The sequence below is a fragment of the Microplitis mediator genome, chromosome 3 (assembly GCF_029852145.1).
Source record: "Microplitis mediator isolate UGA2020A chromosome 3, iyMicMedi2.1, whole genome shotgun sequence".
Taxonomy (NCBI): Eukaryota; Metazoa; Arthropoda; class Insecta; order Hymenoptera; family Braconidae; genus Microplitis; species Microplitis mediator.
In genome coordinates this window covers 17,170,249-17,198,178 of record NC_079971.1, presented here as the reverse complement: position 1 = coordinate 17,198,178, position 27,930 = coordinate 17,170,249, and the positions used below count along the sequence as shown (strand labels likewise).

The window sequence follows — 27,930 nt, the reverse complement described above, 5'->3', positions numbered from 1 at the left end:
TACAACGAGATCCCGAGACACAAAAGGAATTTCTTATTATCTGTCTAAGTCGTCAGCTCAAGGGTGCTGAAACTCGTTACACTACCACCGAGAAGGAGTGTCTGGCAGTAGTGTGGGCAGTTCGTAAACTACGATGTTACTTGGAAGGTACGCCATTTACTGTCGTCACTGATCATGCGGCATTAAAATGGTTACACTCACTACGAGACCCGAACGGCAGGTTAGCTCGTTGGGCTATGGAGCTGCTTTCACACCAGATAATAATTGAACATCGACGAGGTACTGAAAATGAAGGTCCTGATGCATTGTCACGCATATATGAAGATAATATTCCAGAGGATTGGTTGGACATCAAAGGTCAGCTTGGGTCTAACCACTGTCTACACTTACAAGTATCTAATTGGTATGGAGTAAAATTTAACAACGTACGTCGCAATCCAGGGCGATTTCCGGATTGGCGTATCGTTGAGGATCGACTTGAATATCACCGTCCAGATCCATTAAAATCTATTGTTGGAGACGACAATGCTTGGAAAGTGGTTTTACGAGATCCTGAGATCCAAGAAGTCCTTCAGAAACATCATGAAGACCCAGATGCTGCGCATCTAGGGCGGGATAAAATGTATGAACGTATTAAGGTCCAATACTACTGGCCTGGTATGTACCAAGATGTGGACAGTTACGTGGAGGCTTGTGAAGTTTGCAAACAAGCTAAATATAAACAATCATCATCAAAAGCTCCGATGCAAACTCGACAACCCATAAGACCTTGGGCAATTGTTGCTGCTGACGTAACTGGACCGTTTACTCGATCACGTAAAGGACACCAGTATATATTAGTCATTCAAGACTTATATACTAGGTTTATCGAACTTTATCCTTTACGTCGTCACACTGGTGCAGCTGTTTTGGACTCATTTAAACGTACATTTTCCTTACGGTCTTACCCGCTGTTTCTGGTGACAGATAATGGCAGGGAATTTGTCAACGAGACTGTACAGGATTATTTAAAATCAGTTGGCGTAAAATTTACACCTTTGGCAGTCGCTCATCCACAAGCGAATCCTGTAGAACGGATTAATCGCACAATAAAACCAATGATTCGAGCTTATATAAATAAAGACCAGACCAGATGGGATGATCATCTAGGTGAGATTCAACTGGCTTATAATAGCTCGTATCATTCGTCATTAAAATTATCTCCATATTTTCTGGTGCATGGCCAAGAGCCCAGACTATCTGACAAATTAACTGAGTTGGAAATGGAAGATTTTATTCCTGATAACGATGAGTGGAAACAGAGAGTTCAGCGACTCGATGAACTTCGGCATAAAATTGAAAGCATTATGCGAGTCGAAAATGAACGCCAAGCTAGTTATCATAACACAGAATTTAAAATACCGGAAATTAAATTGGGTGACAGGGTCTTCTACCCGAACAGAAAACTTAGCAATAAGATTCAAAAGTATAGTGCAAGTCTCGGTATGAAATATCTAGGTCCGGTTATAGTTACAAAAATCGTAAGTCCGCTTGTAGTCGAACTTAGTAATGATGCGGGTAAATCGCTCGGTACGCATTATACGCCGGATTTAAAATTACCGCGCCGGAGTACGCGTATTGCTAATAAGAATACACAATAAAATAATGATAATTATTATTACCTCGATCATATGACTAACCCCAATTTATTTCAGATGGAAAGAGGACGGAGAAGGTCCAGAGATCAAGTCCGCGGGTATACCGAGGCATCCCGCAGGAGATACACCCGGAATCCAAGGCCGTATGGACCGCCGGGAAGACAACCCCATCGCCGGTTGGCGGTAAACCAACCAGGCTTGTTGGCAGAGTCTGAGGGGGCCATAACGGTGACACCACGCCAGTCCGCCTTACAGCGACTAGGCCCAGTGGTGCCCGGAGACCAACCAACTGCCTCCAGCCGCCCTGAACAACTTCGGGCAGGCCCAACAGTCGCCTCTAGAGTAACCACGATGGTACCAGGTACTGATCTTACTCGTCAGAGTGCTGCGAAATCACCAACACCGGCAGCAGCGAGTAAGATAACAGCGTCAACAACGGGAACATCTGTTGAACCCACTCACCAGAGTACTGCACGCCCATGGACAACGTCGACTCCTGTGAGAAAGTCAGGGTATGTGGCGTCTCGTACGTTCACCAATTCTTCTCGTCAGTCAGCTGCAAGGCAATTAACATCGGCAGCTGTGAGTAGAGCTACGCAAACACCAGCAAAAATAGTTACGCCTACTCACAAGGGTGCTGCGAAGCCACCGACACCGGCAGCAGGGAGTCAGATGGACCCTCAGGAGCGCTCCAAAGTGTTATCAACCACAACACCACCATCAGTCGATCATGAGGCAAAGGCAGCCTTAAGACGCAAGAAGAACGCCAAACGTCGCGCGTTGCGAGAGGCTAAGCTCGCCGAAATTTTGACGCGACCAGCGGAGGAAATTATCCTCGAGAGGGTGCGAAAATTAGCTCTACATGCCGCTCCCAGGAGAAGAGCAGGTATCGGACAAAACAACCGAGTCAGTGACCCCACTCCACCGGCAGTAATAACACCAAGAGCTGAGGCAAGTACTTCCAGTACTTCCACTTTACCAAGCCACGCCGGAGAGTCACAACTCCCAGAAGAATCAGCCGGTATGGAAATTGGTCCCATACCAGGCCCATCAGCCGGTATGGAGGTCGATTCCATACCAGGCCCGTCAACGCGACCAGACATAGTTCCATGGCAAGATGAAGCCCGGGCCTTACCAGCACCACGTCCAACAAACTCAGCAGTAGCCGAGGAAACTGCCGGACAGCGAGTTCCTCCAGAACCCGTTGTCCAGGCCCCAGTTTCCGGAGCTCAGGCGCCTGAGGGTAAGAGAAGGAAAAGAAAGAATAAGAAGAAGAAAAGCAAGAACGGGCCCCATATGAAGGATATGGATTGGGTTGAACCCGAAAATTGGAACCGCGTTCACTATGGACTGGGATATCTCTCAGCAGATTCAGGCTGTGATGAGGGTATTCCAGCTTTCGACGACCGCGAGGAGGTGCTTGAGTTAGAGCCGCGATCGGAAGATGAAAATTTTGAGTAGAGAAAAGTTGTATCTTCCAAATAAATATTTTTCTATCCATAATTAATCATCGAATTTTCTTGAGAGACCAGTCAACACCAAACATCCTTGGACGACGAGAACCTACAATTTCCAACCTGGCAACAGTCTGGCAGGGGGGAGTGTAACAGGGAAAATTTGAATTTTCCGCGTTACTACGATTACCTAGTATACGCGCCGTCGGTAAAAACTATAACTACTCCAGGGTTATCCGGGTAGAGCGCGACTTGTCACCAGGAGTGGTAATTGTAGGGGCTTGTCCGTCAATCCCCCTCTCTAGTTGTAAGTAGGAGTTTCCAGATTTCCGGAAGTTGCCGAATTTAATCGAGTGGGTGCACCGTGATAAGTGTCGAAGAGAAAAATCGAGACCGGAACACAACCGGACAGACCTCCGAAGGATTGAGACGCTGCACTAACTCAGGTAATTAATTAATTTAGACTTGGATTCTAATTGTGGAACCAAGCGATATTATTTCTAAATATTATCGATACCAGGCCATTAGCCGGTATCATTTATAACACCTAATTAATTATACTGGAAAAGCAGGTGAAGGAGAGTACGAGTAAAATTGGAATTTTGAAAGACGATAGTCAAGGAGAGTCAAGACCAAGACAAAGGAACCTAACAAGACGAGACAAAGGAACCCAACAAGACGAAACGGAGACAAGCCAGAGAAAACTACGCATCAGAATTTAACATCAGGTATTAATTAAATTAATTGTTCTAGGCCCAAGCCAGAATATTAATTTAATTCTATAAAATTACTTAGTCGTTCGTCGGGTAATCCGCGTCTAGGCCCGTAATAGATTAATTAGTGTAAATTTTGTTAAAATTAATTTAAGCCAGACGTTGTCTAACTGGATCCAGGCCCTTCAGCCGAATCCAGGGCGTCGTCCATAATTCCAGGCCATTGCCGGAATTATTGCGTCGTAGAAAATTCTAAGCCTATTGTGTGAAAACACAAGCCAGAAATTTCGTGGTCGAGTCCGCGTTAATTATAAGTGTTTAATTAAAACAAGTAAATAAAATTAAATAAATTAATTAAACCAGATTTATCGAAATAAATAATTTCATAAATAAGATAAAATAAACAGACGCGAAAAGTCTGAAATTAAATTAGTTAATTAATAATTAAAATTATTAAGTAAAATTAGTTAGTAATTTTCCGCAATAAAATTAATAACAATGCAAGAGAAATAAAAGTCGGAAATCCAAAGTAGTCAGTAACGCATACTTTGAAATATCGGGTAAACGCGGTATCGAGATCTCTGATGTAAATTTATTGTGGATACAGATAATTGTTGGTTGAAAGAAAGTAAAAGTAAATTTGATAAAATAAATTAATTAATAAATTTTCTTATTCTCAAATTAATTAATTTATTAATACTGTAAAAGCGTGGCGGGAAAATGGCCGGACGCCATTTTAATATTATTTAAAATCAGTGTGTGTGGAAATAAGTCCAGGGGACTAATGTGAGTGTGCGCGTGTATAGATCCAGGGGATCAATTTTAATTAATTATTATTGTTAATTATTGTTCGTCAGGTACGACGATTTTAAGTTGTTTTAAATAAATGCCAAAGGTAGTTGGCCAATAGTAGTAATAAAGTTGTGTGCGTGTGTGTGTGATGCCAAAGGTAGTTGGCTTAAAATAAGGTTTTACAACGTCAAAGGTAGTTGACGGTAGTTATAAGGTATAAGGTTTATAAGGTATATGGTCATAAGGTTTATAAGGTTTATAAGGTCGTCAAAGGTAATTGACAAATTGTTATAAGGTTTATAAAGGTTAAAAGGTTTATAAGGTTAAAAGGTTTATTAAATAAATAAAAGGTCAAAAGATTAAATAAAAAGTGTATTAAAATTATTATAAATTATCCTTCCTCTCCTCTCTCTTACAATTAATAAATTTACAACGACCCTGATGATCGAAGATCCGGCTCTGGGAGGCCGTTATTACTTCCAGTGGCGCCCTTGATAAAGGACGACCAGAGTAGCAGCATAGCCCTGTTATAAGCTATCTCTTTCCGTTTAAAAGTTACATACAGTTAAATCAGTAAACAATTTTTTTTTGAAAATTTTACAAAATTTCAATTAACCATAACTTCTCAACTTATTGGCCGAATTGACTCATCTTCGAGCTCATCCAAGGTAATCGTGCATAAAATAAGTATACTAAGTTTCATTAAGATCGATGTAGAATTGTGGACGCTATCGTTAGAGACCAGCGCGTTATATCGTATATATATAGATAAATACATATATAAACTTTAAAGCCAAATGTATTTTCTGAGTCAGCTTGTCGAGCTGAGTTTAGAGGTAGCAAAATTTTTCGAAAATTACATCATGAGGACAAATACAATAGTTAGATTTTTACGAAATCTACTAAAAAGTGTCCAATTTTTGTTATGCCTGGTTTTGAGATATTTCCACAGATCAAAAATTTTCTAACTAAATTTACTGGTTTGGCAATTCCATTGATAAAAATTACCTGGCGCCAAATTCGTATTGAGACTGGAGGCTAAAGACACAGAACGAAGTTATGATCGGAAACAAACATATGATTTTTGTGTTAATATATTAAAGAAAAAAAACTCAAATGGGCACTCTGACCACAAATACAATTACACCACAATCAATTATTCATTATTTGATTCTTTATCTTAGTTTCATAAAACAATTATTTCTCTGATACACAACCATTTACTTGAACAATCCGACTCTCCCTTCCGTCGTTCTCAGCGCCATGAGACCGGTAGCATAAAGGCGTCGATGGCTACTACATTTTATCCTTCTTAAGGCTAAAATAAATAAATGGAAATAATATTTCGATACCAGCGATTTTACCCAAGTGATTAAATAAAATACTTTTCATTAGGTTCTACTAATTATTCATATTTTTCGAATATTTTTGTAAAGCAATGAATATGGGACATTCCATCTCAATTCAACGACATTGCGACGGTGACCCTTTTTGATTTTTTAATATGTTTTAATACATGTAGAAAGAAGTTTAAGCTGAATTTTTAGCTCTTTATCTCCACCCCTTCCTGAGTCATAATTTTCGCTTGAAAAGGATATAACTTTGACTATAGTTATGATAATCTCACGTCATGGGGGCTCGTTTTGTTTGATTTTTAACGCTCTTTCTGAAAACATTCAAAATCAGAAACAAAAAATTTTGTAATGCTTTTTCGGCCATTTTTAGTCAAAAAATTAGTTTTTTGTTCAATGAGACCCTTATAATTTTTTTCAAGGAAATTCCCGAAATTCTACGTTGAAAAACAAAATTTTTGAGCCATAACCCAAGATAGGCATCAAATAACTTTTAGTAAAAAAAATTAGAAAACAAATTTTATTCTGTAACTTTAATTTATTTTCTTTCTAAAATCACGTAATTTCTCCAAACAGTCTCAAAATATTATGTCAAAGTAATATCAGATGAATACTACTGATAATATCGTAGTCGATTTAAGAGTAATAAATTTGAATAATATACGATGTAACGGTTGATATATTCAAATTTTAATTTAAAAAGACAATAAATAGCAAAAAAAGTACTTAACTTATATATTTTCGTGTAAAATATTATAATTCCCACTGAGAATACTTAGAAAAAAAAAGTAATGTATTGTGAGACTATCTGAAAATATTCTGTAATCTTAAAAGAAAAATAAATCAAAATAACATAAAAAAAATCTAGGCGTTGGCTGGCCCTGCGGGCCAGCCCCATAACTTCCCGCTGTTTTAGAGCTCAAGAAGCATGAAAACATCACTGTGAATATATTTTCGAGCTCAAAGAGCTCGAAAATGCTATTACATGCAATCGTTTTTTTATGAACTTTTCAAGATCTAACCAGTTACGGTTTATGCTAGAGTTTGAAAAGTTAAGACTCGAAAATCATTAATGAAGAAGCGGCTTTTAAATTTTCATTCTCGATTATGTTCTCTGAAATAAATGTATTGAGGCAGAAACCAATGTCAGTGATCAAAATCAAGATTTGAATGAGTTTTGACTTAGGTCAGAGCAATAATATATGGAATATCCGAGAAAAACATTAAAGACTGGGTTTTTTCAATTTTTCGCTGACAATGTGTTTCAAACTATAGAACAAGTTATATGACATTATCTGATGATCAAAAGAGACTATAAAAAGAAAGAGTTGGTATGATTTCAGACACATTTGAGCACATTATATTTTGATTTACCCGGAAAAAATAACATAAAATGTTAATTTTTTAACTTTTCAGCGCCGATATCTTTTGAACTAATCAACCGATTTCGACGATTGAGGTGGCAATCGGCGCGTTTTCTTGAATTCTAGAGCTGATTGAAATTTGAAAATTGATCGGATGAGTCACTTCAAAGATAATCGATAAAAACCGTTTTTTTTCATTTCTTTCTCCAACGATATCTCTCGAACAAATTAACCGATTGAGATGGTTGTGGTCGCATTTGACGCGGCTTATAAAAATCTAGAGCTGATTAGATTTTGGAGTCGATCGTTTAACTCGTTTCTGAGAAATCAATAGAAAACCAAAAAAAAATTGTTTTTTCCGTAATTCGCCAATATTTTCGAGTATACTTGAATAAATGATCTGAAATTTTTAGGAAAGTTGACGGCCAACAAGCTTTATCGATTGCCATCTTAAACATCCAAATCGGTTCATTAGTTAAAAAGTTACAAAGAGCTTACACACACACACACACACACACACACACACACACACACACACACACACACACACACACACACACACACACACACACACACACACACATACACATACATACATACACTCGGACATCATTTCGAAAATAGTCAGAATAGCTTCCTAGGACCTCAAAATGTCGACATCTGATGAAACCTCGATTTTCGAAAATCGGGGTGAAAACAATAACTTCCCGAATTTGTGAAAATTTACAATTTTCTTAGCGGGAAGTTAAAAAAACCTGTTTTCTGATTTATTTTACTAGAAATTATTTGATGCCCATCTTGGGTTATGGCTCAAAAATTTTTTTTTCAACATAGAAATTTGGAAATTTTTTTTTTTTAAATTAAAAGTGTCCCATTAAACAAAAAACTAATTTTTTTACTAAAAATGGCTAAAAGAGCATTAAAAATTTTTTTATTTCAGATTTTGAATTTTTTTCAGAAAGAGCGTTAAAAATCAAACAAAATGACCTCCCATGACGTGAAATTATCATAACTATAGTCAAAGTTACATCCTTTTGAAGCAAAAATGATAACTCTGGAAGGGGTGGAGATAAAGAGCTAAAAATTTAGCTCAAGACTTCTTTCTACATGTATGAAAACATATTAAAAAATCAAAAAAATCGAAATAGGTCACTGTTGCAGTGTCGTTGAATTGAGATGAAATGACCCATATTCATTTAATCATAAAAAAGTTCGAAAAATATGAATAATTAGTAGAACCCAATGATAATTATTTTATTTAATCACTTGAGTGAAATCGCTGGTACAGAAATATTCAGCTGTCTTTTCTTCTTTTCCAAGCTCTCTTTCACACCATCACTAGCCTTTTTGGAGAGCAAAAAATGATATTGTCACGATCGGAGTGAGTGAAGGCGACGGGCGAAAGGGTTATTTTAATTTACTATTCAATATCGGAGTACCAAATGACCTCGTTCTATAACTCAGCCAAGGAGTTCGAATGAACTTCATGTGGTAAGTGTAAGAACATATGGGCGATTGGGCACCGATCATTAATTTATAAGTTAAAGTATGAAATTATTTTATTCTGTCATCCAACCAAGGAATTTGCGTCACGTGGCTGATATAAGAATGTAATAATTCCGTATTATTTTGCAACTTATTTGTCTATTTGTACCGAGCGGATGTACGATAGACCGGCCCGTTCAGTGAACTGCGTGGCGTTAGGGTAGGTCCGGTGTTCTAAGCGAGAGGGATGTTGGGTCGGTGAATATGGACCTTCGAGAAGACCGTGTTCTTTTTCTGTCTTACTCTACTATGACTTAAATCACCAGCACTTGAATGCCGGAGAAAAAGGACAGTAAATTGAAAGACAAATGTATATAAAAAAACATGTAGCTTATATTGTCAGGTTAAATTTTACAAAAAATATTATGATTTTGGACTTACCCAGAAGGGTTAACACACTTGCACACACTCACTCACTCCAAATTCACCAGTCTGAATTTTTGTGCATAGGAGTTTTACAATGTTTTGATGACAATTATCCAATTGTATTTAATTGTGATTCACAGGTTGAATCTTTTCACACGAATGCACTGCACGCTGGACCGATAGGTCGGCTTTGCTTTCGGGTAAGTTTATGATGATTTTTTTTAAGGTTTCTATTAAAATGATCAACTATTCCCGAACAAGGACTCCTGTTGCCTAGGCGGTGGACGTCACGTGAAGAGGGTTTAGTTAGTTTTCGATGCGAACTTTAATGATTCTACACTAGGTATCCAACCTAGGAGTCCCGACGCCTAGTCGTAGGACCTCACGAGGAAAAGTTTTAAGAATACAATTCAAGTCGCGAAGTTAACGAATTCTGATTTATTTTTCCGTAGAAAATGAAATTTGGTAATGACCCTTTTGATATTTTAGTTTTAAAATAAAAGAATCGAGTTACGATTATTGATCTAGGACCCCCGATTGCCTAGGCGTGGAGCGTCACGAGAATGAACTTTGAAATCAATTCAGTGACCCTTACTCGCGGATAGATCCAACAAGGGTTTTAGTTATGACGGTAATGACTGACTTTGATTATTCTTCATGGGTTTATATAGCAAGGGTTTAGTGGAAAAGTGGGGCTGGATGATGTCACATCTTTAAAGCTAAGATGGGTTAAAAAAAAACAAAAATAAAAAGAGAGGAGTTTTGATTTTTGGACAGATGAGAGTGAAATATGAGGTTCAAGGGGTCACGGAATTTGATAGCGACCGGGTGCAGATAGAAAAATGACTCCGCGACGGACCGTGGGACACCTTAAAACAAAGTCTCTTTGACAAATATATGATGACATTTATGACCGATGTTTTCGATGCCCTCAAAGAAAAATAATTTTAAAAAACATAAATCAAGAGGGAAAAATTTCCTATGGTAAAAAGGGAAAAGAGAGGTTTCGCGGGGTACCGTGGGACTTGATTTCCATATCAAATATATGATGACTTTTACGATCAATATATTATAAACTCTAGAAAAATACAATTATTTTAAAAAACGAAAATCGAGACGGAAAATTTTTGGTGATAGAAAAAAGGCACCGAAAAGTTCCACGGGATACCGTGGGACTTCTTGGTCATGGTCGTAAAAATTTTAGTCGAACTAGATCAAGGAAATATCTTGATGAATTTATGTGACATTTACGATGATCTAAGGGACTCGTAGCGGACATCTGGAAAACATTGAGTTTTGATGAGGTGAAAGCGATGAGAAAAAATGAGGTGAGCTCATTGCAAAGGACCGGTCATAGCGGTGCAGCTGTGCATAGAGGAACACATAGTTTTCTTATTTCGTTACTCTTATTCTCCTTTCTCTCTTACTCTTTTAACTTGACCATTCGTTTTCACATACTCTTACAATGGGAATTCATAGCAAACCCAAAATGAGCTAGATGAACACATGTGTATAAAACAATATACGCATGAATGTGTCTTTACACATACATGAATTCGTTTGTACATGATAATATATTATTATATTGGGTGTACTTTAAAATACCCGGGTTGATTTTAATTTAATAAATTTAAAAAAGAAAATTCTTAGGTCTAGGTATGGTGGATTGGTGATTCAGGTGTACCGATTATTACAATATTTATAAGTGATCAGCAATTTACAAGGCATTTTATCAATACCGAAAGAAAAAGTATAAGCATTGATGATAATCATCAGTATTGAATACTAGCTATTTCTCATAGCATTTAATATCATGAAAGAATAATAAAAATATTATCTTATTTATAATAAAATATTCAATTAAATAATAAGTATGAATGTTTTTATACATGGCGCGTGGATGTTCTATATTTAAGCGGGCGGCTGTAGTCATCACGGCGAGATAGAAGTGCGCACGTAGCGGTTAAAATATAAAATTAAATTAAACTACATAATTAATTGAATAATGATTTAATGATTTTGTAACAGGGTACATTATGCACTTTGGTTAAAACTATAAATTTGAATTTGAATATTATTCCCGCCGTTAACCGGCCAATGACCTCGTAAGTTGCGAGTTAGGGTTGCGACTTGTCACCGGGTGTCGCATGATCGCTAAGGCCCGAACATTCGCCACTCCCCTAGTCTAAGTTTTCGGGAGTGAACCAGAATAGAGGGAATGATAATATAAAAAGGACTGCGGAACATGGAATCATCAGTTTTTGTTCAGACGACGACAACGGCAGGACACTAAATAAAAATAAGGTAATTATATACGTCTAAGTTTGCTTCACGTGGAACGAAGCGATAATTAATTAATTATAAAATATATTATCTGGACCTTTGGCTGATAAATTCCAACTTTCTTTAATCTTGAAATCAATTACTTATACGTACTGTTCATTGACAGGTTAATCAGTATCAAATATTCGAATAAATAAAGAGAGTGAATAAGAGAAGCCAGAGACAACACGAGACTGGCTAAGTTTACGTCAACCCAAAGGAAACTACACCGAAATCCAGGGAGCAGCAGAATTAACATCATAGTTGCTGCAATAAAGTTCTGGAGGTAAAATTATAATTTTAGTTTGGCCGGAATTTATTCCAATGGCCAAATTTAATTATAATTAATTTACTTGATATCTTTCCGTCGGTTAAATTATAATTATTTCGTATTGGAAGGCCGTTGGCCATTACAATTACGCGTCTCGTGTTTCTCAAAAGTTGTCGCGCCGTTTCGTTTACTGAATTGTGTCTGTAACTTAAAATTATTTATTTCAGGTCCTTTGGCCGAAATAAAATAATTTTCCGCGTGTAATATTAATTAATTAAATTATAAAATAAAGTCAATAAATTAATTGAGGCCGGAATTTATTCCAGTGGCTGAATTAATTTATAATTAATTTCAATTTACTCGAATCCGTCGGTAAAATTCTGGACCTGAGTGACGCCAACTCTATGGCCGAATTTCTAGTCAATTTATAAATAAATTCTAGTCGTTACTTAGTGATAATTAATTTTAGTAAAATTAAATAATAATTAAATAATTCGAAGTTAAAAAGGACGCTAGAATTTTGGGTAAATCAAATATTGAGTCAAATTGGAAAACGGATTATTTTGTGAGTGAATTAAATTTAGTTTTGAAAATTATAAGTGAGAAAATTATAAATTAAAAGTTATTGATAAATAGCAATTGTGGTGGATAAAATAGTAGAATTCTATGCGTGGAAAATTACAATAAATTAATTAATGGATAAATTGAAAAAGAAAGTGAATGGTTAAATGACAAAATTAAAAGTGATAAATTATAAGCGTTAAAATTAATTAATTAATAAATTATATTCAACAAAAATTAGTTAATTAATTGAAATTGGGAATTGTAAAATGAAAGTGGAAGTTAATGAGTAGAATCAATTTAGTGTAAAGGAAAACTGTATCTGTGAATTAGGGCCGGTGGACATGTTAAGATTAAATTAGTTATACATCCAGGGGATGTTTTAGTTTTGTTTTAAGGAAAATTTTGGTTAACGTCCAGGGGACGGATTTATAAAGGTTAATTAAGGTTTAACGTCCAGGGGACGGTATTTTAACGTGGGAGTGTGTGTGTGGAAACGTCCAGGGGACGTTATTAGTTTGTCATAAGATTCCGTCCAGGGGACGAGGAAAAATTTAGTTTGTCATAAGGAAACGTCCAGGGGACGAGGAAATTAGTTTGTCATAAGAATTTAGTTTGTCATAAGGTTATAATTGTTATTAAGGGTAAATAAATAATAAGCAAGGTGCTTATAATAATTAAAATTGAAAGCATAGTTTTAAATAAAATTTATTTCAGCCTGTTCATCATTCCTCTCCTCTCTCACAAAATTATAAAAATTACGAACGACCCTGAGCATATAAAATCAATTTACATTAACATCCGGTTCTGGAAGGCCGAGTCCATCATCTTCCAGTGGCGCCCTAATATTCGACTATAATACTTAGGTGCGACCAGACTTGGCAAGCTAATCACTCTGTCATAATTTATATCAAACTGCCACGTGAAAAATGTTTTCATAAAGATTTATTCTCGATAAAGTTACAAAATATGAAGAGAAATCGTAGGGAAAAAAGCATATATTTTTTTAATAGTCTTAAGTTTTGAAAATTACTATCGATAATTTTACGTAATTTTACACAATCAAAGTACAAAAATCAATCATTAATAGAAACTAAATGAATTGACTAAATCTTCTAACTATCAAATATCGACTTTTTTACCGATCATAGAAATATCATAAAAGCCTATGTAAACAACGAAATAAGAATTAATTGTGTAACTTTTGTTAAATTTGATGATTAACAGGGGTTATCAGATATTTTCGGCTGAGTTTTTTTCGGAAACAAAATTTCTAAATACAAAATACAGACCGAACATTGATGCACTGCTGTCTAATCTAGCGAAGTGCGCTTTAATTGTTTGACAATATTCGTTTGTTTAAGCGAAAAACTCAGCCAAAGTTTCCATTTACTGCGTAAGTCCAACAAAGATAGTACCGTTCGTGGACTTGAGTGTAATAGAGAGAGAAGTACGAACCCTTGTTAAACATGATAATTATTACCCGGGAAAAAATCACCATGCATGATCATATAGGATCATGCAGAATTCATGCATTATTCGTGCCTGACTATGCATGGCCAGACATGATTCATGCATGGCCAGACATGACTCGTTCGTGATCAAGCATGATCATGCATGGCTCATTCTAGATCAGACTTGCTCATTACTTACGTAAGGAATAATTGTATCTAGAGATATGATCTACCAGGAAAGGTCATGATTGAGCATGCTCTGTTATGCATGACCATACATAGTTCATACTTGATCATGTATAACTCATTCGTGATCAAGCATGATCATGCCTGACGATTTTTTTCCGGATAAATCAATTTTTATAATTGATCGATAATAGCGAACTTATTTTTTTTTATTTGTGACATTGATGAAGGCATTGGTTTGATTGATGAATTTTGAAGCTTAAAAGATGAGTTATAACGCGGTAGTTCAGTAATGATGGACGTTCGTCGCCCTTTCCGTTCATATTTATGAAAAGTTTCAAAAAATGTTCCTAGTCCAAATCCACAAGTTTTAACGTAAATAAACGTGGGTCGTTTGATTAAAGAATCCAATTCTGATTCATGAATTTCTTTTACGGTAATAATATTTTCACATCTCTCTTTCAGAAAGGGCTTATATAGTGCCAAGCGTTCAGCCCAACTTTTTTCTTCTAAATTCTCTCCATTTAGTTCCAAAACATCAAATATAAATACGCACATTCCTCTTACAAAAACTATCAGTGAAGCACTATCTCCCTTCTTCGACATTAGTTGAACAGCGTCTTCAGATTCGTAATAATAGATATTCTTTGTGTTTCTTTTATACATATGATACTTAAGAATATGCAACGATTTTAAATTATTATTCAAGTTGAATGGTAGTGGATACTTTCTGTAAATTACCCGTTCGATATCAATTTTAAGAATGTCAAAAAGTTGCATATAATCTTTATCAGTGATCATTTGTCGTAATCGCATTTCATAAACTAATTGTTCATGTCGCAAACGACTAAATTTAGTTATGTAAGGTATCAAATAGTCTCGTAATATCGAACAACATGATTTTGCATACTCATCGTTTTGTATATACATGAATAGTACAGAAACTAATGCACATGGAGAAATCTCGAAAATAAGTTTAAATAAGAAATTCATGGCTACTGTAGAATGACTCATGACTGAACGCATTTCTTTCGAAACTCTTTTTCTACGATTTATGAAAAAAAATTTATTACCAAATGCATGGTATAAATTAAACAACTGATTAATCAAAGGAACCGATATTTTATTCAGCAATAAGTAATCAATATTACCATTTTTCATGATGGTTTCGGAATCTTCATAAGCCACATTTGGTGATCGATAAATGTAACTGATAAGTCTTAATGTGCCAATAATTAGTTGCTTGTAGGTGATCGTATTGGCCATAAGAAGTGAAGTATCATTACTGTTTTCATCTGTGACAGTATCTCTAGCATACGTATCCGCAACATTGAAATTCGATGGAGCTCCAGCACTGTCATTGTCTTTCTTGTCAATTTCAAGAAAAAAATTATTATTTTCAGAGTTGATGATACCATCAAAATTAGTGTCAAATGTATTCTCTGCAGTTATATTTTTCGGAATAATTTTCTTAAACTCATTCGTGCCAGAACTATCTATTTTTTCGGAATTATTTTTTCGTTTTCTTTTTCCTTTTTTCAATCGCTGAGCGACAATTTTAAGTTTTATCGCTAGTGTATCTATCGATTTATGAAGAGTTGGTAATATGTGTGAATTGAAACGCTCTTGATCGAAAAATTCATCCATGTTCACTTAACAGTAAAGCATTTGCAGCAGCAGTCACTACTTCGAATGATAGTCTGTAAAAAAATCAACGATTTTGAGATTAGTAATTGAAAGAGATACGATTCAATATAAAAAGAAAAAACTGGAAAGCAGTTAGTCCTGAAGGTCAATCAGAAACGTTTTAACTGTTTTTATACTTTGAGGATTTCACTCCCTCTATACATTTAAAGTAATTTGTAGGATAATCAATAAATAAACTTTCTTTTTCTCAAATTAAAAAAAATTTTAATTACTGATATCTTCCGAAATAATCAAACGATTCAGCTTCACTTCGAACTTCACCAAATCATTGAACAAAAAAATTTGTTTGTCAAGTTTCGTTTAGATCCGTCCAGAATTGTTAGCTCTATCGCAACCCGAATAGCCCTGTAGCTGCGACAGGATTATTCCTGTGGCCGCAACAGGAATAGATCTGTGGCTGCAACAGGAATAGATCTGTGGCTGCAACAGGACTGATCTTGTGATTACTACAGGACTTCCCTGGTGCAGCCACAGAGCCAGTCCTGTTGCTGCAACAGAACTAAGTCCTGTGGCTGCCACAGGGCCATGTCCTGCTGCAGCAACATTCCTTTTTTTTCCGTGTGGATTTTTCATGCAGTATGAATTAAGAATACGAAGAAAAATTATAAAATTGAATCCTACAACGCTGCATCTCAGGTTCCATATGAGAACGTCGAGGCAGTCCAACAGTTATCATGTCTACACGTATGAACTGCGTCGACGTTCTTGAAATGCTTATCAACAATATCTCCGTAGCAAACGAATTAAATTTTTATTTTTTTCAATAATGATTAAATAAGTTATATTTATTTATTTAATGAATATTACGGGAACGTCACAAAAGATAACTTTAAATAACTTTTATCTATTTTTTTTCAAAAGTATATTCAAAAACAAAAATTTTGAAGAAAAAAGTCAAGACAAATCATTCTTAAAAAGTTATAGTTTTTAGAAAAAGAAAAAAAAATTTTCCGTATGAAAAAGCAATATATGAGTTTCAGTATAATTCAAAATATATAATAAATTATATGGAATTATAAAAAGTCATATATGGAGCCATATACAAAATTTTGCCGAAATATTATATGATTTTATAATTTGCAACATATATATCGGTAATGTATTTTTGTTACATGCTAACTTATCAATATTGCTTACAATATTTTATACTATACATTAAGTTATATGATAAGATATATGATTTAATTATATGACTGACATATAATATTTATACATATAAATATATAATTATATAAATATATGTTCACATATATTTGTATAAATATATGTAAATATATATTTATATAGATATATGTTTATATATATTTGCACAAATATAAAACTAGAGATTTCGAGCTATAAAATGCTTTTTGTTATCTCGATACGATTATTTTTCATGAAGTTACAGTCTTGCAAAAATCACTAAAAAATTTCGAAAATTTTTTTGTTCCTTTAATTTTTGGTATGAGTGTAATTTTTAGATTATTTGTGTATTATAATATCGAAATTATTATAATATTGAAATTATAAGTTTATATATAAAACGAGAATATAATTTGAGATGTAATATCATATGTAAACAATTACATATATAACAAAATATATGACTTATAATAATATTGAAATTATAATAGTATATTGTACAACTAGAGCGGTAAGTTGTCGATTGCCCACAGGAGCAAAGTTGAGCGCACGAACGAAGTGAGTGCACTCATTTGCTCGAGTGGGTAATCGGCAACACCGCACGAATTGAACATACTTTTTTATTATTAATGCGATATGAGTACTATTTTAGTGCTCACTGTTTTGTTCGCCAAATAGCTTTTTGCTGATTCAACTATTAGCGCGACCTTTGTGTGCGTCATACGATTATCTGCGTGCGACAAGTAAACTTGTCGCACTCAAATTTACTTCTTGTCGAATGCAGATTATCGTTTAACCCACAAACATGTCGCGGCAACAGTTGAATCAGCAAAAAGCTACTTAGAGAATAAAACTCACTTCGTTCGTGCGCTCAACTTCGCTCTCGTGGGCAATCGACAACTTACCGCACTAGTTGTACAATATACTATTATAAGATGAAACATATATTTTACGTTATAAATTAATATATATAGCGGACATATAATTTTTAATATAAAATCACATGTATATAATCACATATATTATAAATGATATGGATTATTATAATATTAAACGTATAAATTATTATATATGATAAATCATATATTAATCAATATTAATAATTTTGCCGCCATATATGTTCAGTTATTTACCATTTATTTTTTTATATATTATCGACAGTATATGGTTTTTTCATACGGGTTAACTTCCCGTCAAGAAAATTGAAAATTTTCAAAAATTCAGAAAGTTAATGGTTTTGGTCCAATTTTCGAAATCCGAGTTTTCGTCAGAAGTCGACGTTTTGAGGTCCTAGTAAGCTATTCTGATTATTTTCAGAATGGTGTGTGTGTGTGTGTGTGTGTGTGTGTGTGTGTGTGTGTGTGAACTTGCCATAACTTTTTAACTAACCAACCCATCAGAACGGTTCTTACGGCAATCGAAAAAGCTTGGTGACCGTCAAGTTTTCTGAAAAATTTAGATTAATCGATCAATTACACTCTAAAATATAGAAGAAATATGGAAAAAAATTTTTTTTTCGAGTCTTTTGAAAACTTTTTAGGACTGGACCGATTGATTTCAAAATCTATTCAGCTCTAGAACAAAAAAAAAAATGCGTCGATTGCCGCCTCAACCATTTTAATGGATTAATTTTTTCGAGAGATATCGTGGAAAAAAAAAATGCTAAAAAACGGTTTTCTTTAAATATCTACGAAACGGCTGAACCGATCAATTTCAAAATCTTATAAGTTCTAGAACCCAACAAAACGCATCAATTGTTATTTTGAACGTCAAAATCAGTTGATATGTTTAAAGTATATCGTCTTCAAATAGTTAAAAAAATAATATCTTATACTATGTTTCCTTGATAAATCATAATTTATTATACTAAAATATGTTCAAAATCATGCTAACTCTTTGCCTCTATGGTCTCTTACAATCACCACATAATGCAATGTAACTTGTTTCTTAGTTTAAATCATATAATCGGCAAAAAAAAATCGAAAAACACCGTTGTTAAACATTTGTCGGAAAGTTTATATATGAAGGCTCTGATCTGAGTGAAAAATCATTTTAATTGTTGTTTTGATCACTAACATTGATTTCATCCTGAATACATTTATTTTATTGAACATAATCATGAATAAAAATGTAAAAATCGCTGGTTCATTCATTATTTTTGATTCTTAAATTTTTAAACTTCACCATAAAACATGTTTGAACTTGAAAAGCTTATAAAACCACAATTGCATGCGGGATTCACACTACTGTTGCGTTATACAATTACGTAATACTATTTTATTTCGATATTATAATTGTTGTTCATTTCAGAGTATTTTTAATTGATGCAAAGTAAGTCCAACATCTTTTTAAAAATTATTGGATGTACTTTGAATAAACCCAAGTTGAAATCTCAAACGTTCGTTGAACGTTTTAAACGTTAAAAACGTGAATACAACGTTTCAGGCGTAAAAAACAGGAATACAACGTTTCAAACGTTAGAAACGTGAAACCAACGTTTCAGAAGTTAAAAACGCGAAGACAAAGTTATAAACATTAAAAACTTAAATACGGTAATTGATTATTGTTATCTTTAAATGCAAATTATGGCTCATGAAATTGGTAATCTTTTATGAATTTTGATTCCTATTGAAAGAACACTTGCTTGGATTCGAGCCGGTACTATGAAGGTTTAACTTCAGATGAAAATTATGATGCGCCATGTAAAAGTCTTGTTGGTTGTATAAAGTACTTAATGGTTTGTTCACGACCAGATATAAGCATATCAGAAAATGTAATAAGTAGATATATGAAAAAAAAAAAATAAATAAAAAAAAAACAATAAAACACTGTGGCAGTATCTGAAAAGAGTATTAAGATATTTAAAGGGTTCTAGTAATATTAGATTAACATATACTCGTAATAATTATAAAGAAATAATCAGCAGTTATGTAGACGCAGATTGGGAAAGTGATAACAATGATAGAAAAAGAATACAACCGATTATTTGTTTAAGTTATTCGATCATTGCACTGTTTGCTGGGCATCTAAACGACAGGCATCTGTGGCAGGTTCAACATCAGAAGCTGAATATATGGCTCTGTATGAAGCTGCAGTAGAGGCACTGTGGTTACGCTTTTTAGCGGAAAGTATAAATATAGTTACATTAGGGCCAATAGTAATTTATAAAGCTAACAATGGTGGTGTTAGTATCGCGAACAATCCATCAAGCCATAAAAGATCGAAAAATATTGACTTAAAATATCATTTCTCTCGTGACAAAGTAGAGTAAGGCTTGTTAAAACTAATCTATATGTCTACAGATCAACAGATTGCTGATGCACTGACCAAGTTTTCAGCTGGACCAAAATTTGTGAAATTCAGAACACAAATGGACTTGGAATAATTTTAAGAATATATTTATGTTATATATATATGTATATATACATTGAACTTAAAGATCTTTGTTATACAAAAAGAGGAGAGGTTGTTGGACCTCAGTGTTAAATGATATTAAAAGAATAAGTTAGTCTAAGTAAAATCTCTTACGAGTGAAGACATACCCTAGAGCGCGTATTTTAATAAAAGATATAATATTCATTTGTTTAATAAATTGATTTGTTTCATTCACGATTACCATACCGAAATTCCCAACAGTCGCAAAAAAAAAGCACCCTAATATGTATTGTAACGGGTTTTTCACCACCGGGGATCTACCGGAGTGAAGTCCGAATACACTTACGATTTTTGGCAACCTTGTTCAAAATTATTAGTTAGGCGCCAGGTGATGTAACAATCACCAAATAAACAATCATCGAAATCGGCTCAGGGTGGCGGATCGGGGAAAGGCCAGGCACTTAAGAGTACGATAAATAATTGATCAGAATTAACACAAAATAATTAGTCGTATATTAAACACAAAATAATTGATCGGTATCACAAAAATACTCGGTTACAACAAAATATAAATTTGCCGGTGTCGACTTGACTCGATATAAACAAACAAAATTTCTCGTAGTCGATCGGAAAACAAATCAGTTCATTGCTCAAATAACAAAGTCGGTTGACGAAATTAAAATAAAATAATTTTATTGTCCGGAGACACACATACAGTGTTCGTATTAACGAAATACTTGACGAGTGACGTCAGAGTAATCTTACACGGCGAGGTGACAAGACTGCTGTTGCGAATGAGACACAGATAATCCGTAGTTCTCAGAATTGCTCGAACGAAATAAAATAAAATATAAAATAATATTTTATTTCGGTAACGCGTTAAAATACACGATCAAGTAATTATTACGCGAACGCGGTTCACTTGTTCAATACTAAATTCACTAGTACACTTTGTTCAGTTTTCGAGCCGAGGCTTCGGCTTGTTCACTTGTTCACGGAGTCGGTTATTGTCGGTCAAAACTAATTGTCGCGATCAATTAATTTAATTAATTTAACTAGTCGTTGCTGAAAACTCAGATTGGTCGTGTTAGTCGTAAATCACGTTGTTCAATCGTCGGGATCGAAATTGGTCGGAGTCGAATTGTTCAAATAAAATAAAAAAACGTGGCCGTTCAGTTTGGCGTCTATCCCGGATCTCTCTTGACAATCAATGCGTCGGGTCGATTGCTCGGTCAAAGTCGCAATTTTTGCTCATAGGTGTCACCAGAATTGGTTCACCGGATAACTATTTATTTTATTCAAATAATTTCAAACCTCGGAACGATGTCGAATTTTCATCATGTTACAATATCTATATATATATATATATATATATATATTAATGTGATTTAAAAAAACAAACAAATAGGTTCAAAAGTTTCGTATAGATAAAAAAGACGCCTGTGAAAATTAGAGCTCTTAATATTAATATTAACATTGCCCGCATTGCACTTTTCTATTTCCCATAAGAATAACATGGAAAAAAATTTTTTTATGTCTTCTAATTTTTATAAGTTGCTAACGATGCGTCATAGGAATAATTGACAGGCATATTTTTGTAGAGAATTAAATGCTCTACAAAAAAAGATTCCTATCATTTTTTCAGGAATCGCTTTGTTCAAAAGTTATTTGAGGTTGAAGTCGAATTCATATTAAATTTTGAGATTTTCTTACTTTTCCGGTGAAACTATCAAACCTATTACAAAATATCATGGGACTTTTTTTGTAGACAATTTTATTCCCTAGAAGTTATTTCCAATAAAGTTTTTTCGAACTCCGCATTGTTTTCTAGTTATTTTTATTTTAATGTCATGCCAAGTACTGCCTGGGAATAGAATTTAAGCAAGAAAAGGGCCAAATAAGCATGTCTCAACGTAGATACACCGACGATTTAATTGAGAAGCTTGGGATGAAGATCTGCAACCCACAAGCAACGCTTGCCAGCCCAACGTCAAGATTAAGACCCTCTAAGGACCCGAAGAAGCCACCACTCAACCCAGAATACAGGGAGCTCGTTGGCTCATTAAGGGGGAGGTAGGGGTTTTAAATTATTTCAAAAAAAATTTTTTTTTAATTTTTTTTCTGAATGAGCAATATGTCATGAATATTGTGTACAAATTTTAAATCGATCCGAGTAAAACTAACGGAGTTACAGCGTTTCAAATGACCGGCCGGTATACCTGAATTTTATACCTGCCCGACCTGCCCCTACATACCCCTAGTAGAAATCAGCTGCAATTTTCTTTGTTCTTCCGAATCCCTTTCTCCGGCAGTGTGTCTTTCAAAGGATGTAAACTGATGACTCAATATAAGTATAAAAATTCATATTCTTTGATTGATAGTTTATTTCAAATTTTCACGAATAAAAAACTTTAAATGGATTTTCCCGAAAACGGTATTTTTAAAGTCCGTGAACATCATAACTCAAAATGTACTGAACCGATCCCTTTGAAAATTTGAACATTACTTCTTCACATAAATCAACAGGCAACTACGAAGAGTTTTTTTTTGTTTTTCATTTTTTTCTATTTTTTAATAACAAATTAACCGCGATTTTTTGAGCTAAAATCGCGTTTTTCACTTCCGAGTGCTGCAAAAAATTGAAAAAAAAAAAAAAAAAAAAAAAAAACTCTTCGTGGTTACCTCGTGAAATACATCAACTTTAAAATGCATATCAATTTTTTTTTTCCGATGATCCGGTAACGAGTTATGATGTTCACCGCAAAACGACTTTTTTTCGAGGCGCCTCCGGAGTATCAACGTCACCAGCTTATTAATCAATATTTTTCGTTAAAAATTTTTTCTGATATTCTTCAAAAGTTGTACAATAATATGTGATTAAGTTTAATGAAATTATATTACTCATCTCGCCGGAAAAAAATCACAAAAATATGCTTCTTTTTCGCCTTTAAAACCCTACCCCCCCCCCCCTTAATGTACCTTGCGGTAGCCACCCGGCTGGACATAGCACACACGGTCAGCACATTGGGACAGTTCTGCGAGCAGCCAACAGAAGAACACCGAGGAGCAGCCAAGCGGGTGCTGAGATACTTGAGGGGAACTACGAGACACGGACTTGTGTACAAGAAATCGGACGACAAGATAGTCGGAAACACGGATTCGAACATGGGTGAAGATGAAGAAGACTCTAGATCTCAAACCAGGTACGTATTCACCCTGGGCGGTGCAGCTTTTTGCTGGAAGTTAAGAAAACAACGCGCAGTATCGACATCGACCGTAGAGGCCGAGTTCAGGGCACTGATGGAGGGGACCAAGGAGTTCAAGTACATACGAGGCCTCATCGGAGAGCTGGGTGCCCACGAGTTGTCAGAGAACTCATCAAATGTGACAACCAAGGCGCGATCAAGCTATCATGGTCATCCGGGTTCCACGAGAGAACTAAGCCCGTCAGAATCCAGTTTCACTTTGTGAAGGAAGCCGTAGCGGATAAGTCGATCCAGATCGAGTATTTGCACTCGGAGAGTATGCTAGCTGACATCTTGACCAAGGCTCTGCCCAAAAATCGCCACGCCGAACTCACTAGAGCCCTAGGCATGACCGAAATAGATTAGCATGTGTAGATGTGAGTATTAAGGGAGAGTGTTGAAGATGCGGTAATACACACATGCACACACACAGTGCTAGCGACGAGATTACCCGAGTTAGCTGGGACATGGGCGAGAGCACACGGGACCTCACGACGACCGGCGTAACTCGACACGCTTTAATACATATATATATATATTTTTTTTCCATACAGTCAGTCAACTGTGTAACTTTGCTAATAAATAAACATTTACTTCTTTAATAAACTTCTATTATTTATATCAATTTCATCCACCTCCCACAATATATATATATATATATATATATATATATATATATATATATATATATATATATATATATATATATACACTAATGCAAAAAATTAAAGGAGCAGAAAAATTTTATAAATTTTTTAGTGATTTTTGGAAGGCTGTAACTTGGTGAAAAAAAAACGTATCGAAAATTTTAAAAAAGCAATTTATAGCTTGAAATCTCTAGTTTAGGTATATTTTTTTCAAAATTTTTTAAAAGCTTCGATTATTGCGCAAACATGAGAAATACCGCGAGCCAAAAAATTTCTAAATTTTTTTTTTTTTCTGAAGAGCCCACGGACCGCGGAAAAATTCTTTCAACTAAACGAATGCATACATCGTTTAGCAAATTTATTCAGCTTCAATTTGGTTTTTTTTTTAACCTCGTAGGACAATTTGTCGCAGAGATATCAGCCTTCAAACAGAAAATGATCCTTTTGGCTTTGATCTTCGATATTTCAGGTACCAATGATCGCACGGGAAGTTGGAGGGCGGCATTGAAAACTTGAATAAATTCCCTACAAGACTCTGTTATCATTTTTTGAAAAAAAATATTTTTTTATTTTTAACATCCATCAGAAGTAAGTACCAAAAAATGACTTTTTTTGGTTTTTTAGTAAATCAACCGCTACTCTGCAAATATCGATAAAAAAAATAATGTTGCCAAGGACTTTTTTAGCTTAATGTACCCGCAAGACACCTGTAAATTTTTAAATTGATCTATCGAACCGTTTTTTGGGAATCATCGATCAAAGTTTAGCTAAACAATTAAAGGAGCAAGTTTTGTTCCTTTAATTGTGTAATCATAATCAAAATGAAAAAAATTTTTTTTTTCGACTTTTCTCAAATTTTTGCGTTGGTAACTCAGCAAATGCAAGGAAATGACAAAAAAAATTAAAAATTTCCAAAAAATGTCAAAAAAAATCGTAGAAAAAAAAAAAATTGAAACTTGTTTTTTGTGTTCTAAATTTTTTTTTTGATATTTTTTGGAAATTTTTAATTTTTTTTGTCATTTCCTTGCATTTTCTGAGTTATCAACGCAAAAATTTGAGAAAAGTCGAAAAAAAAAATTTTTTTCATTTTGATTATGATTACACAATTAAAGGAACAAAACTTGCTCCTTTAATTGTTTAGCTAAACTTTGATCGATGATTCCCAAAAAACGGTTCGATAGATCAATTTAAAAATTTACAGGTGTCTTGGGGGTACATTAAGCTAAAAAAGTCCCTGGCAACATTATTTTTTTTATCGATATTTGCAGAGTAGCGGTTGATTTACTAAAAAACCAAAAAAAGTCATTTTTCGGTACTTACTTCTGATGGATGTTAAAAATAAAAAAAATTTTTTTTTTCAAAAAATGATAACAGAGTCTTGTAGGGAATTTATTCAAGTTTTCAACGCCGCCCTTCAACTTCCCGTGCGATCATTGGTACCTGAAATATCGAAGATCAAAGCCAAAAGGATCATTTTCTGTTTGAAGGCTGATATCTCTGCGACAAATCGTCCTACGAGTTTAAAAAAAAAAAACAAATTGAAGCTGAAGAAATTTGCTAAACCATGTATGCATTTGTTTAGTTGAAAGAATTTTTCCGCGGTCCGTGGGCTCTTCAGAAAAAAAAAAAAAATTTAGAAATTTTTTGGCTCGCGGTATTTCTCATGTTTGCGCAATAATCGAAACTTTTAAAAAATTTTGAAAAAAATACACCTAAACTAGAGATTTCAAGCTATAAAGTGCTTTTTTTAAATTTTCGATACGATTTTTTTTCACCAAGTTACAGCCTTCCAAAAATCATTAAAAAATTTATAAAATTTTTCTGCTCCTTTAATTTTTTGCATTAGTGTATATATGAGGGTGCTTCATTTCAGAGCAACATTTTTTTTTTTTAAGTGCTTGTGGAAAAAATCATAGTTCAACACAACAAAAAATTTTCGCGGAAGAAATAACTTTTGAACAGATGGATTTATCGAAAAATGATGAGACCTGTTTTGTAGAGCGTTCAAATTCCTACAAAAATATGTATTAGTCTATACGATCTATTGATTTGTTTAATGAGTTAACAATACTTAAAAGCTAACAAAAAAATTTTTCCCGTGTTATTTAAATGGGAAAATCGAATTTTTCGATGAGCTAGGTCTGTAATCGACATAGAATTTTTTTTCTTCCGCGAACATTTTTTTTTTGTATTGAACTATGATTTTTTCCACATGCTCTTAAAAAAAAAATTTTGCTTTGAAATGAAGCACCCTAATATACATCTATATATTTTATGACGATATATTGCCAAAGAGGCTGAGTTGGGAGTTAAGTGAGTAAGAATATGTGTTTTGAGAAAAAGTCTGGTGGGTACGTGTGTCAAGGATGGAGAGTTGAGAGTATCGAGTACAAGTGTGGGGTAAGTTAAGTGTACGGAGGAGTACGTGTACGCTACGTTGCATGTTTTGGAGTGTATGTTCGAAGGAGTGTGGGTTCAGCGAGGAATTTCCAGCTGTGTCGTAGATAGTGGCCGAGATAACGTCCCTCCCGACTAGTAATGATGACTAGGCCCAGGCTTAGCGCTCGGGGTTGGCGTGGTGATCGCGGAGGAGCGACTGAGATGTCACCGCCCCATCGTGTTGGTTGGTACCTACAGTTAGCTGGGGTACGTTTATGATCATTTGGGAATAACAGGGCTCATTTGCGATGCTCGAGGAAGCCAAAGGTTCGCCAACTTCGGATACCACGGGGAGTGACATTACGGGCAGAGGAGTCCACTGCTTGTATGTGGTGGAGAAGAATAGATGGAGAAGCGAGAATGTGAGAGTGACTAAGAAGGATTAGAGCGTGCGAAGGAGTAAGTAGAGTTGGAGATCCGAGCGAATCAGTTGTGCGAATACCGGCGAGTGAGTGAGTTGAGCCTTCAATGTCACTCGCACGTCGTCTTTACGATATTTTGTTCAGTTTTATTTTCTTTTTTTTATTGTATTTTTAATGTAGTTAAACCTTCACGACATAGCATACTGAGCGCACCAGGACATGCCACTACCACCGCTCAGATCTCTCATCTCCGAAGGATTTAAATTTTAGTTTATAAAGTACGTGTACGTTTAGACCGGTTGCCGATACCAGGGAAATAAAAGTCGGCTGGCGCCCGTCAGAATCCGAAGGAAATGAGAGAGATGCTTGGTGGGCAAGGTGTAACGTAACCCGATTTTGTTAATTTGAGTATTGAGCATTTTCTTAAGTAAAAGTTATGTGTAAATTTTGTTGAGTCTGATCGAGTATATAAAACATTACGTTGAAATATATATATATATATATATATATATATATATACATATACATATATATGTGTGCGTGTGTGTGTGTGTGTGTGTGTGTTGAGTCAACCGTAAAATGAAGTATTTTGATAAAAAGTAATGTACATTTTTTCGATATTAAAATAACTCCGAAATTAGTATTACGGTACAACACTTATATGAAGCGAATTTCTTTATTTGAACGACAATGAAATCGAAAAAAACTTATTGATTTTCTATACCTTATAATTACAGAAATCGAACCGTTATACTATAAACGTCATATTTTCAGAACATGAGTTATATACACATGTTTCAGAAAAAGTAATGACTGTTGCACTTTAGACTTATTCACCACAAAGAAATATGAGTATTTATTATGATTCGAAATTTCTGTAAATCTATGCACGAAAAAACACGCACAAACGACTGATTATCGATTCTATATTAAATTATAGTTGTCTGTGCAAAATGATATCTATTATGAGATAACGTGCTTCTTTTCTTTCATTGTTAATATAATGTCAAACCGAT

At 34.6% G+C, this 27,930-nt stretch overlaps 1 protein-coding gene across 4 annotated transcripts in view; it reads right to left on the bottom strand.

The window, feature by feature from the left end:
• LOC130666101 (uncharacterized) overlaps window positions 1-27,905 on the bottom strand; it is an 83,068-nt gene extending 55,163 nt beyond the window's left edge. Inside the window, exons 1-3 of one of the 4 annotated variants that reach the window (XM_057466783.1) lie at window positions 27,639-27,904; window positions 15,169-15,717; window positions 14,931-15,062 (exon numbers count right to left, since the gene is read on the bottom strand). In XM_057466783.1, the coding sequence (XP_057322766.1) occupies window positions 15,028-15,062; window positions 15,169-15,664 (531 nt within the window). In that variant the 5' untranslated portion in view covers window positions 15,665-15,717; window positions 27,639-27,904 and the 3' untranslated portion in view covers window positions 14,931-15,027. Of the gene's footprint in view, window positions 1-12,846; window positions 15,718-27,638 lie in introns of those variants that run through there. The other 3 variants (XM_057466782.1, XM_057466781.1, XM_057466780.1) reach the window with 3 other exon arrangements.
• Between the last annotated feature and the right edge of the window lie 25 nt (window positions 27,906-27,930).